The sequence below is a fragment of the Capra hircus genome, chromosome 2 (assembly GCF_001704415.2).
Source record: "Capra hircus breed San Clemente chromosome 2, ASM170441v1, whole genome shotgun sequence".
Lineage (NCBI taxonomy): Eukaryota > Metazoa > Chordata > Mammalia > Artiodactyla > Bovidae > Capra > Capra hircus.
Genome location: NC_030809.1, coordinates 16,872,468 through 16,885,610, shown reverse-complemented (window position 1 = coordinate 16,885,610; position 13,143 = coordinate 16,872,468). Strand labels below are relative to the sequence as shown.

General features: G+C 49.5%; 1 protein-coding gene across 3 annotated transcripts; it reads left to right on the top strand.

Moving 5' to 3' along the window:
* On the top strand, positions 1,509-11,320 carry C2H2orf72 (chromosome 2 C2orf72 homolog). Of its 3 annotated transcripts, XM_018058347.1 has the most exons (4): positions 1,509-2,367; positions 5,981-6,094; positions 8,396-8,431; positions 8,576-8,668. In XM_018058347.1, exons 1-3 carry the CDS (start codon positions 1,764-1,766, stop codon positions 8,398-8,400), a joined length of 723 nt encoding a protein of 240 aa, XP_017913836.1. In that variant the 5' UTR covers positions 1,509-1,763; the 3' UTR covers positions 8,401-8,431; positions 8,576-8,668. The 3 variants fall into 3 exon arrangements, with proteins under 3 accessions (XP_017913836.1, XP_017913827.1, XP_017913823.1); XM_018058338.1 differs by lacking the exon at positions 8,396-8,431 and having other exon boundaries at positions 1,523-2,367; positions 5,984-6,094; positions 8,576-11,320; XM_018058334.1 differs by lacking the exon at positions 8,396-8,431 and having other exon boundaries at positions 1,526-2,367; positions 8,576-11,320.

Sequence of the window (13,143 nt, the reverse complement as noted above, 5' to 3'; positions counted from 1 at the left end):
CAGGGATTCCCGCTCCATATCTTGTGCTTTTCCCACCTAAGTCCCTGGATCTCCTGGGCAAAAATGGTGTAGAGAGGCAAGAGGTCATATTAACTAAGACCCCAACAATGATATTGGGTCCTTCCGGAAACACTGGCTGAAATCACTGCTGGATGATCAGGCTTAGGGTAGGGCTCCTCTGTCTATGGAATCCCCACTGCTTGAGCTCAGGAAAGCTTTTTTTTAATTGAATAGACACACAAACTCCAGGAAGAGGTGTTTCAACACAACTACAGGGGGCAGAAAACAGGGTAACTACAAGAGCAGTTTGGGGATTATATGGTCGGGGAGAGAATGGAGTACTAACGTGTTCTTGACCCAGAAGGGCCTTTGGTCTATACCGTGTCATAGAGAGCAGGTAAAGAGCCTTGACCAGCGCTGCCCAATCCCCTAGCCACTCATTTCATGTGGCTATTTACACTTAGTTAAAATGAAACAGAATAGAAAATTCAGTTTCTCAATAGCACTAGCCAGTGCTACTGATTTCAAGTGCTCCATAATAGCCACATATGGCTAGTGGCTATTGCATCGGACAGTTGTTGTTTAGTTGCTTAGCACTGTCCGACACTTCTGCGACCCCATGGGCTGGAGCCCACCAGGCTCCTCTCTCCACCAGATTTACCAGGCAAGAATACTGGAGTGGGTTGCCATTTCCTCCTCCAGGGGATCTTCCCAACCCAGGGATCGAACCTGCATCTCCGGCATTGCGGGCAGATTCTTTACCGCTGAACCACTTGGGAAGCCAGCACTAGACAGTACAGATAATATATAAAACACTTTCATCATCACAGAATGTTCTATTGGACAAAGCTGACTTAGACCCTTAGAATGAAAGGAAATGCATTCCTACTGCTGACCTGGCCTGCTGACATTCTCTTGTCTTCCAGCCCATCCCCACGTCCTCAACACACACATAGATCAAAACAGCATCCCATCCCCATAGACTTCTGTTCCACAGGGAGCAACACTATCTGCCTTTACTTCCAGGGCCCTGCAGGTCATGGGATTTATTGAAACGATGAGTCCTCGATAAGTTTTTGTTCAAGGCTGAAGGCCTCCAAAGTGAGTCAAGGACCGAAGTAACGGAAGAGACTCCTGCTTCCCTTGTTTTCTCACCTCTAGTGCCCCACACACACATACCCTCCCCAAATTCCAAAGGGGCAGTCAGGGACAGTCCCAGCTCCAAAACTTCCTGTCCCCACACCACGAGAACTCCTCAGAAATATCTGCTCCAGGTCTCAGACCAGTCTTGCTTGTGAAGATACATTTGTTCACATGATAATTTTCTGTCTTACTCCACCTTCGACTCCTGTGCACTTAGCAGAAGTGGGAGCTGCTCAGTCGTGTCAGACTCTTTGTGACCCCATGGACTGTAGACCACCGGGCTCCTCTGTCCGTGGAATTCTCCAGGCAAGAATCCTGCAGAGGGTGGCCGTTCCCTTCTCCAGGGCACCTAGTAGGTGTTCAGTAAATGTTGGATGAACCGCTGTTTCCCCTTGTCTGCCGCCCGGGGGACCTAGGGAGGCGCCACCCTTGGAGCGCTGTAGGGGAGAAAGCCCCCGCCCAGTTCCCGGCTGAAGCGGGGCGATCCGGCCCTCGGGCCGGGGGTCGGGCGAGGCGCAGCCCTGGAGGCGTGTCCTCCCGGCCTGGGCGCTGCCGCCCCGAGAGGCGGGCAGCTGGCCCGGCAGGGCCGCAGCGGCCGCAGAGGTCGGGCGGCCGCGAGCATGGAGCGTGAGCTGGAGGCGCTGGCCGCCCGGCCCGAGAGCCCGGGCGAGCCGCCCTTCCAGGCGCTGGTGGAGGCGGCGGGCGGCCGCGGGCAGGTGCTGCTGGTGGGCGAGCTGTGGGAGCGCGAGCAGAGCCGCGCGCTGCTGTGGGACTTCGCCCAAGCGGTGTTTCCGCCCCAGCAAGCCGCGGGCAAGCCGGGCGGCGGGGCCGCCGAGGGCGCGGGGCCCGGGGCGCCGAGGGCACCGAAAAGGCACGCGACCGGGGCGCGCGCCATCCGCTCGCCGCTCGTCTTCGTGCTGTGCCGCGCGTCGTCGCTGGCCGCCCGGGGCCCGCGGCGCCACCTGCGGGAGATGCTGCGGGATGTGCGAGGCCGGCGGCGGGCCGGCGCGGCGCTGGTCGGGGTGCTGGTGGCCGAGGCGGAGCCGGAGGACGCGGCGGCCCCGGAGCTGCGGCTGCTGGAGGCGCTGCTGCGCAGGGTGTTCGGCCGCCAGGCGGGAGGCCCAGTGCAGGCGGCCGCCTACCGCCCTGGCCACCCGGCTTCCAGCCTGGCGGTTCAGGCGGCCGCCTGCAGGGCCCTGCAAGCCGCCGGGCCCTTGCAACCAGGTGAGGGGGCGCGAGGCCCGCGCGGCGTGGGCGGGCGGCGGCTGGACACAGCATTGGGAGCTCTTTAGGCCAACGCCTCCCTCGCCCCCGCCTCGTGGTACCCCTAAGGTAAACTGAGGCCGGCAGCGAGGCGGTGCCTAGCCCTAGACCTCCCAACTAGGGCGGAGCGGGCCCTGGGCAAGGGGCCGAGTCTGTCCCGGGAGGACCCTGAGTGCATGCGAATACAGGGGCTTAGGAAAGCCCAAGGGACAAGCAGAAGGCAGGGGAGGTTGGTAGAGAGAGGGCTGGACGGCGCTGGGCAAAGATCTGGAAGTTTCCCGGAGGAGAAGGAGGGCGAGGAGATGGGAAAGCCTTGAGAAGCGCCAGTTTAAAGGTGGGAGGACCACAGGACTGGGACCCGGAGGTTTCTGGTGCTGGGAGCGCGCTGCCAGAGATGCGGAATGCACTACAGATGCGATGGTGAAGCGCCGTGGGGTCAAAGGAACAAGGCAAGGAATAAATGCGGGGCACTTGGAAGATGGGGGGAAAGGATGTGAGGGACTGAGGCACAGGCTTTCCCAGTCCTTCTTGACTGTTCACCGCAGTCTCTGCGTCTCTCCCCTCCACACTCCTAAGGAGAGGGGAGGGGAGTGAGAGTCTTTTCCCAGCCCCGGTGACTGCTGCCATCAGCAAAAGGGTGAGAATCTTCTCCATCCTGGTACATGAGGTCTTACAGAAGGTTTCCAGGGCCCCGAGATTAAAATACGGACGCTAAGTACAGCTGGACCTGGCAAAGCTAGGAAATGCCAGAGCGATCTTTGCACTTCTAGCATCCTCCTCCTACTCCTCTCTCCAGCATCTGCCGCCCCCTCAAGCCCTCCAGCCTCTGCCAACCCTTCTTGCTTCAGAGTTTCTTAAGGTAGAGGCTGTATTCTGCCTCCCCGGGCATTCGTGTGTTAACCCAGCAACTGGGTGATGCCAGACTTAACAGGGGTGGGGATGGGTCTCCTTTTCCAGCAAGGAGACCTGGCACCCCTGATGTCACAGGCTTCCCTGCCAACTTGGCCTACCTAGGTGAAGACCATGTCTTTCAGCTGTAGATCCTGTCCTAACCTCCCCCACCCCTTCCCACATCTATCCTGTTGAGTCTGTGAGAAAGCCAGCTAAATTTGAAACTCAGTGTCTAGCATCATGAAAGACATGAAGAATGTCCTGAGGTCTATTGTCATTCAGATTGTTGCTGCCAGCACCTTTGCTGAACTGGCCCCATAGGGAAATTTTTCTGTTCCTTACTTAGTGAGTTTGTGCCTAGAAAATTATCTGAGCCCTTAGTTTCTTAGCTATCTACTATTCCCAAGGAACAACTTTTTAATTCCCCAGAGCCAAGCTTGCTCTGGCCTCTACTTTTTTTTTTTTTTTTAATGTTGCAGTTGCATGAAAAGCCTTTTCTTCCATCCTCCTTTTCCTCTCACCATTCAGAAGTGGACTTCCTCCTCCAGAAAGCCTTCCCTGACCCACTCCCCTTTGCAAGTTCACAAATCAAACCCCAGGACCCGCTTCTGCTCTCCAAGCTCTTACCATGGTGGTTTTGTCACTTTCCCATGTAAGTTTCATCACCACTGTATTCCCATTTCCTGACACCCTGCTCAGCACACAGAATCCTTGCCTCCTTTTAAACAGGAACACTTAAAATCTTTTAACAGTTTGCGAGGGAATCATTATTGCATTAAAGTCAATTATACGTTTATCAAAACGTATTGAACATGAAACCTTTCATTAATGACTGAAGGTCATGGGTGTAATTACAACTCATTGTCCAGAAATACCTTTCAGGCTTTTGCGGTAGGCTATGCCATGGGTTCATGCCGCTAAGGTTTTGCTGGTGATAGCAAAGTTTTCCAGTCTCTTCCCTCACTGTCTGGCGGCTATTCTTAGACTTTTAGGCTACCTGCCTCTTGGTAGTGGTTCTTTACTCGGTGTATACTTAATACAGCTGTCTTTTGGTTGCAAAACCAAGGACCCAATCTTATTAAATTGGGTACAAATTAAGAGTAAATGGGCCCCACATAAAGAATTATAAATAAAGATTTTCTGTGTTTTGGCTCTCTGGAGTCCTTTTTTAAAACTTTGTTCCAGTTGACCTGATTCCAGATGGTTAGGGATCCCCAGATAACTGAGGTGATACTATAATAAGGAAACTCAAATCAACATGTAATTATTTTGTGTGTGATTATCAAAAAAGATTAATTCTGTTCCTATTAAGAAATAGTTTGATGGCTTTTTCAAGAATAGTTGAATGGCCATCATTAAAAAATACAAATAATAAATGTTGAAGAGGGTTTGAAGAAATGGGAACCGCTCGCTACATGGTTGGTAGGAATGTAAAGTGGAGCAGCCATGATGGAAAACAGCATGGAGGTTCCTAAAAAAACTAAAAATAAAGTTGCCATGTGATCCGGCAGTCCCACTCCTGGTCATATATCCAAAGAAAGCCATAATTCAAAACGGTACACGCACCCATACGTTCACAGCAGCACCATTCACAATAGCCAGACATGGGAACAACCTGAGTGTCCATTGACAGATGGAGGGACAAAGAAAATGAGATATATATACATCCAGGCAAGAGTACTGGAGTGGGTTGCCATTGCCTTCTCCGCATACAATGCAATGTTACTCAGCATAACAAAGACTGAAATAATGTCATTTTATATATATATATACAATGAAATATTACTCAGCCATAACAAAGAATGAAATACTGTCATATATATAATGAAATATTACTCAGCCATAACAAAGAACGAAATAATGACATTATATATATATAATGAAATGTTACTCAGCCATAACAAAGAATGAAATAATGTCATTTGCAGCAACTTAGAGATTATCTTACTGAGCGAATGAAGTAAGTCAGAAATATCGTATGACATCACTTATATGTGGAATTTTAAATATGACACAAAAGAGCATATATATGAAACAGACTCACAGACATATAGAACAGACTTGTGTTTGCCGAGGAGGAGGGGTCATGGGGAAGGGAAGGATTGGGAGTTTGGGATTAGTAGATGCAAAGTGGTATGTATAGGAGGGACAAACAGCCAAGTCCTCCTGTATAGCACTGGGAGCTATATTCAATATCCTTTCATAAACAGAAATGGAAAAGAATATATTTTAAATGTTTGTATGTGTATAAGTGAGTCACTTTGTGGCACAGCAGAAATTAGCACAACATTGTAAATCAACTATACTTCAATACAATTTTACAAACTTGTTTGAACTAAAAAATCAAGGGAGGAGGTTTATGGCTCCTTGAATTTTTTCTTTGGTGCTATATAATTGTAATTAACTTCACATCATTTTTGTTACTGTAGTTTCTCCAATATGGTACCTACATAGGGTTTCTGTGAAAATGAAATGAAGTAATATCAATATATATTAAAACAACTGGGTTTTTTAAATTAAGTTCGAAAACCCTACCCCCTTTTGCAAATTAGATTTTTTTTTTTTAAGTTAGTTGAAACTAGGGCAGTTGACAGCTGAAACTTTGGTTGCTGAACTGAAAATTCTCTCAGTTGCATCAAGAATCATCTAACCCACGCCCTCTGGGACTTTGTGTTCTTTCTAGCAGAAGGAGCCTGGGACAGACCAGGCCTTCCAGCACTGCTGGCGTGCTTTTCCTGGGGTCCCTGGAGCCGGGGGAAGGACCCAGACACCAGCTCCCGCAGTGGTCCAGCTCAGGGTGAGTGTGTCGCCTCCTTGGCCTCCTGGACCCTGGGGGTGGGGGGTGGGGGGTGGGGGGTGGGGTTACAGTCAGGTGCACACTAGAACCGGAGGGATGGAGTGGACCAACATCCAGGAAGGCGGGGAGTAGCGGGGTGGGGGGGGTGGGGCCTCTAGCCCCGGGAGTCTCGCCTAAGGAAGGCCGTGTGGGCGGGGCCGGAAGGCAGCAGTCAGACTTGCCTGATGGGGCACCTGGAGCCAAAAGCATTGTTCGCTGCCCTGCCCCACCCCTGCACCCCTGCCCGCCCCCCTCAAGGATCCTGGGAGGTTCCCCAGAGCAGGTGACTTTTGAGCTAAGGGTTGGGGGATTTTCTTAGGCGGAAATGGGAAAGCTTTGGAGAGGGAACATGAACCAAGACTTGACAGAATGATGTCAAGCTCAGAAAAGGGACCCCTGCCCAGAGGGTCCGGCGGGTGGGAGTGGTGGTGAGATAGATGCGTAAGAGGATTGGTGAGGGCTGAGAACCAAATCAGGGCCCTGGGCCCAGGTCTCTCAGGAATAGGGAGCCACTGGTGACTTCTGAGCAAAGGCGTGCAGATTAGGATGTTAAAGAGGTGGCTGGACTGCAGGAGCAGGGAGAGACCAGAGGCAGAGCACAGCTAAGAGGGAACTGCACCCTGCTGGGGCGCTGGGATCCTTGCCTCGCAGGCTGTCACCTCCGAGAGGCCCTGAAATTGCCTCCTCTCCCAGGCTCTCTCGCTCATGGTGGCTGCTCCTTCCATCAGCAAGAGAATCTCCAGCCTCCTGTAACATAATCACAGGAGAGACAACCCATCACCTTTGGCACAAACTGAAATCAATGGCCTGACTATCTCATCATATTCACAGATCCCACCCGCACGCAAAGGAGGGGATTATGCAGGATAAATGCCCCAAGGAGTGGGAAACTTGCTGTCTTAGAATTCTGCCCACACTATCAACAGCTTAAAAAATATGACTGGAGAAACACAAATATTAAAAATCATTTGTTTAATTCCCTCACTCAAAGGTAACTATAATTTGGATAGACTACTCTCTCTCCCTAGCTGCCTATTTATAGCACCATGTACTATTTACATTGTAATAAATTCACTTCTATATAATAGATAAATCATCTGCAAAATGCATCACATATTTGAAATATTTAATTACAAAAATGTTGACTTCAGTCTCTGCATCATCATTTTGTGTGCATCTGGAAACTAAAGGGAAAAAAGTGAAGAAATCATAAACAACTTTATATAAATCTTTGATCACTTCCCTTTGTAGCATAGAACAGACTGTTTAGTCTCATGTAGAAGTGAGTACATTAAGATGCAAATTGCATGTACAGACCATATGTATACATTTATAATATAGATCATAAATAGTAGATTATACATGCATACATATACTGTTTTAGAGTCTGCTTTCTTCATCAATTACATAGTGTGACTATGCAGTATTCCACAGCAACAATTACATGTCAGCATCTTTCATCTTCTTTTTTCTTTGAGATAATCGTAGATTCACACACAGTTGGAAGAGACCATGTAAAGAGTTTCTATGTACATCTCGCCCAGTTTCCCCCCATGGTAACTTCTTGCAAAACTATAGGATAATATCAACAACCTGGATATGGACACTGAAGAAATCCACAGGCCTTATTCAGATTTCCCTAATTCTACTTGCGTTTGTGCGTGTGTTTAGTCTTAGGGAATTTTATACATCATTTTTAATGCCTGAATCCCATCATATGACTGACTAAGCGATAGTTTACTCAGCCAATTCCTTTGTCAGACCTCATATCAATTAAGGTGCTGTCAGCTCCGGGTGAAGAAACCGTGATGCAAACTAGTATCAATAGCCAAGGAGTTCATTATCTCACCTAGAAGACAGTCTAGAGATGGAATCAGTTTCAGGGCTCATTGACTCAGGGGCCCAGCTACCCCGCTAAGGACCCAGGCTCTTTCCTTCTCTCTGCCGGGCTGTCCGCTCTGTTTCATCTGTAGGCTGGTAGCAAGATGGCTGGAGCTTCCGCTGCTGCTGGCGCTATGCTGCTGCTAAGTCGCTTTAGTCATGTTCGACTCTTTGCAATCCCAGGGACTGTAACCTGCCAGGCTCCTCTCTCTGTGGGATTCTGCAGGCTAGAATACTGGAATGGGTTGCCATGCCCTCCTCCAGGGGATCTTCCTGACCCAGGGATTGAGCTCAGTCTGCTGTCTCCTGCCCTGCAGGGAGATTCTTGACCGCTGAGCCACCACCACTGGGAATTCTAATTATTCCTAATTATTTCTTTAGGATAAAATCCTAGAAGTGGAATTGCTGGGTCAAAGGGTATGTACCTTTTTAAGGTTTTTGCTACGCATTTTGTTGGGTTTTTAAAATAGTTACTGGGGCCAACTTCTTCGCTTTCATTCCCAGCGTACCCATTCAGAAACTTTGTCCTCTCACTGGGTGATTCCTTCTCTTGTGTTCCAGGTGACCTCCAGGACTCTGAGGAGGAGCTGGTACTGACGGCCGTATATCCCAACGGAGATTGCGAGGATCCTGGAAAGGGGTCAAAACCCTGTGACAGAATTGCCTCTGCTCCCACTGAGCCCGCCAGAGACTTGAGATGAAGGCTGGACCCCTGGCTGCCCCAGCTCTAACCTGCAGTCTTGGAGCTGGCTCTTCTCATTGAGTCCCCCTGCCTCCATGTGGACCTTGGGATGCTGGTAACTACAAGGCCCCACCTGCCGGGGGCTGTTGCATTGACATGTTACCAGCCAGGCAGTGAGACTTATGAAGCTAAGTAGGACCTAGGAAAATTTATTCTCTGGGAACCTGCCCCCCACCTTGCATTTGCTCATTCTCTGGTCACAGTGGGGTTATTATTTCTCTCTGTGCCTCAGTTTCTCTTTGCCATTGAAACAGACAGCTCTGGGCTTTGAGGTCCTGTGGTGCTGTGGCATCCTGTCGTTGTTTGCATGAGCATCCTTCATTTTGAGAGCAGCTGGACCAGAATTCATCAGATCTGAGAGAGGAGACCTGGACCTGTCACTCAACCTTTGGGGCTTCTAGTTCTGAAACACGTAGGAGCGCTACCAGCCCAGTGGCTCTCAACCAGGGGCCAGGCTACTCCTCCAGGCAGCATTGGAAATTGTGTTGTGTGTGTGTGTGTGTGTGTGTGTGTGTGTGTGTGCGTGCGTATTAGGAGAGTCACTGCGACTATAGGGCACCCCTGGAATTTAGTGGGCACCTCATAATGTACGGGACAATCTCCAGTGGTGCAAAATTGTTCCATTAAAAAATGCCAGTTGTGGCAACTTTGAGAAACATTGAGTGAGACTGTCTCCTCCCAGTAATTCTAGGAAGAGTCCCCAGAGCAGAGAGAATTGGGTTTCCTGGGGCTTTGGCTCCCAGAGCAAGCCAGAATAAAGATGCACTGCCATCCTGGGGGCCTCTGGGGCCAGAGTGAAGATGGTCCATGGGCTGCAGGCCCAGAGTAAAAGTAGTTTTGCGCATCTTTCTTCTCCACATTCACACTGACTTTCTGTGCCAAGTTCTTTGAGAATAAAGATGCTGGGAACTGACCATGTCACCAACGGAAGGAAAGTTAGGGGTAGGAATTACAAGAGCATAGGATTTGTTTTGGATCTCAGGTCCGGTCCTAACACAAGATCAAAGCTGATGAAGCCGACATGCCAAGTTCCAGAATCCTTTTTCCTTTGCTTATGAGTTCATCAGAGTCAATGATGTTCCCTTAAAAGCCAGGAAAACCACCTGTGTTTACTCAGAGAGGGAACTCTGTATTACCTCCCTTGTCCTTCTCACCTGCCCCTGGAGAAATCCAGTCTTTAGAATGGCAGGGAGAGCTCTGATTTTCCCAAGTAGAAAGCGCTATCTGTGGGAAGCAGCTAAATGCATTCATTCACGCATGATTCACTCAGCAGACATGCAGTTGTGACTGCTATTTGCCCAGCACTCTACAAGATGCTACATAACTTGTGTTAGCTATTTCAGCTCTTGCTATGATGGCAACCAAACATGGAATGGGAGACCTGCTGCTGCCCAGGAGCTCTTTGATAGTAAGGAGGAGGCCTTTCTGCTCCAGGCCTCCTGTTTATTCTGTCTAACAGGGAGCCTAATCCATGTCGGACTTCCCAGGTGACACTATCGGTAAAGATTCTGCCTCCCAATGCAGAAGAGGCAGGTTCGATCCCTGGGTCAGGAAGATCCCCTGGAGGAGGGCACGGCAACCCACTCCAGTATTCTTGCCTGGAAAAAGTCCACGAACAGAGGAGGCTGGCAGAGTACAGTCCAGAGGGTCCAAAAGAGTTGGACATGACTGAGTGAGCGTACACACACAATCCATATCAATGTGAGGGCAGGTAGGATGACAGGAAGGACCCAGCTGACTTCCCCCTACACAAGAATCGATCAATGAACTGCTGCTGGTTGTGTTTTAAAACAAGGGGCCCCATTCCTTCAACCGTGGCCACCTCCTGGGTAGAGAGGAAGTGGGAGAGCAGCCCCTGTCCCCGTCACCCAAGTCTTCCAGCCAGGCAAGCTGTTTGCCTGCACCCCCACTGCAAGCTGGATCCAGGCAGACCAATTTCTGCATCAGTATTATCTCAACTGGAAGCTAGGACTGCAGAGGGCTCTACGGTATTTAGTGGGGCCCAGAATGGTGTGTCTCAGTTAATCCAGAGGGAGTTCAGACCGGTGCAGTCAGCAGAGATGCTGAGACCGCGGCTGCATTTATTGCTGCGCTTGTGCACCAACAGGAGTGGCTGGTTCCAGTGCTGGTGTTGGAACAGTCTTCGGCAGCCTCATCATTGATTATGCCAGAAACCCTTTTCTGAAGCAGCAACTGTTCTCATATGCTATCCTGGAATTTTTTTTTTTTTGGCCAAACCATATGGCATGTGGGATCTTAGTTTCCAGACCAGGGATTGAACCCACACCCCCTGCACTGCAAGACAGAGACTTTACCACTGGACTGCCAGGGAAGTCCCTGATGATGGCTTTCTTGAATTTTGTTTGCAATGTAACAGAAATTACTGCCTGAAATGTTGGCATTCATATTAATTATGGATGTAATTCTGTGTATCTTACTGTGACTCTGAAAACTGTAGTACTGGTGTCAGGGAAATGTACATTATTTCCAAAGTCATTTCGTTAATGATGAAAACTTTAAAAAATAAAAAAGGAATTAAATAAAATGGGAAGGCTGGTAATTTTGAAGCTGCTATATATTTCTATTTCTCTGTTAACCTCTTTGTAATAATTTGATTGAAGTTTTTTTTATCTGGTGGGGGGGGCGGGAGCTTTTTTGAAGTTAGGAAATTGTCTAAGGCAGAAGTCACAAGACAGCAGCCTCTGCTGTGTTTAAAAATTTTTGTAGGGATTTCCCTGGCAGTCTAGCGGTTAAGAATCCACCTTCTAACGTAGGGGATGTGGGTTTGATCCAAAGTAAGACGGCAACTGAGCCCATGCACTGCAAAAAAGAGTCTGCCACTACTGAGACCCGCAGGTACGTTTGCAAGCCTCTGGTGTGAAGGGTGGTTTGGTGACGTTCAGTCACTTCAGTCATGTCCGACCCTCTGCAACCCCATGGACCGTAGCCCACCAGGCTCCTCTGTCCATGGGATTTCCCAGGCAAGAATACTGGAGTAGATACCATTTCCTTCTCCAGGAGATCTTCCAGACCCAGGGATCGAACCCAGGTCTCCTCCATCTCCTGCATTGTAGGTGGATTCTTTACTGCCGAGCCACTGGGAAAGCCCAAAGGGTGGTTTACACGTGATTTTTTCATCACCTTCAGTATTTGCTGGGAATAGTTGAAGAGAGAAGGTCTTTCTTTACTGAGATTTGGGTTCTGCCTCCCAAATGTTAAATGGGACTGAGACCCACCTTTGCTTCCTTTAGGCAGGGTCTCCTCCCCTCCCCACCCCACAGTTCCTGCTGGGAAACCCTGGCCCACCTTCTCTGCCATCTTGAGAAATTGCTAAGACAAGCCCCATCCTTTCAGGAAGTATGGTTGCTGTCTTCTAGCAGACAGTAGAGTTGGGTACCAGAGGGATGCCCTTGATGGTGAGTCTCTTCACAAGGAGCAAAGGTTGGGGCAGGCCTGTCTGAGGGGCCGATTAGAACAACGGTCCCAGGAGCCATTGGCAAGGGGCCTGTGGTCAGGTCCCAGTGTGGACTCTTAGGGGCTAATCTTTCTAATATGGCAGTGGTTGTGCTACTTCTGACTTGAATCAAGAATTCCTAATAGCTAATAAAATCAGACCTCGTTGCTGTCTAATCAAAAACAAAATGCATCTTCCCCTTTATTCTCATAAAATGTTTCTTGAAGGGACCTTTGGGAGCAGGTCATCTGAGCGAATAGCAGGACCTCTGGGATCGTCTGGTCTGAAAATCCCCTAGTCCTGGCCAGTGACGTGTCCGCAACCACATTTGTTGTGATTGGAAAACCGGCAGCTGGAAAGTATAAGTAAACATTTAAAAAGAGACTGCCTTTTTTTTTTAAAGATAGCATTTAACTTGGTGTTTATTAGGGTGTGTGTCTGCACACGCAAATGTTTAACAAGCCGAGACAGCCTAATGGAGTCTCAGAGAACCCTTTGTACTAGTCACAGTTTCCTCCCAAAGCCTTTGTCGACAAGAGCACTCTGCACAGGGGTCTCTTGGTGATCAAACCACAAGCTTAAGGCAAAGTTGCAAAGAGGCCAGGGGCTGAGGCCCCCAAACCTATGGCCTAAACAAGCCCCTCTCACCCGGGATAGACCACCTAGGACCCCACGTGCCCGGAGAAGGTTGACGGTGGCCACGTTAACCTGAAAGCCATCCATGCTGTAGCAGATCCCCGCTGAAGGGCTGTTCCTGTGGTCAGGAGGCTGCACTTTGTCCTATTTGGGAGGCAAACAGCCCGCACAGTGGAGGAAGCCGCTTATTTCGTACTCGAGGCCTGTATAACCCCCTTGTGACCTGGTTTTGTGTGTAAGTGGCTCAAGGATTGGGGCAGAAGTGGAAGCTGCCCTGGGCAGCCTGCCACATGATTA

Bases quoted from the DNA above. Each gene is read 5' to 3' on its own strand.
- C2H2orf72 (XM_018058334.1), top strand. From the start codon at position 1,764: ATGGAGCGTGAGCTGGAGGCGCTGGCCGCCCGGCCCGAGAGCCCGGGC. The intron at 2,368-5,980 runs GTGAGGGGGCGC...TGTTCTTTCTAG, and splicing joins CGCCGGGCCCTTGCAACCAG to CAGAAGGAGCCTGGGACAGA. The intron at 6,095-8,575 runs GTGAGTGTGTCG...CTTGTGTTCCAG, and splicing joins CCGCAGTGGTCCAGCTCAGG to GTGACCTCCAGGACTCTGAG.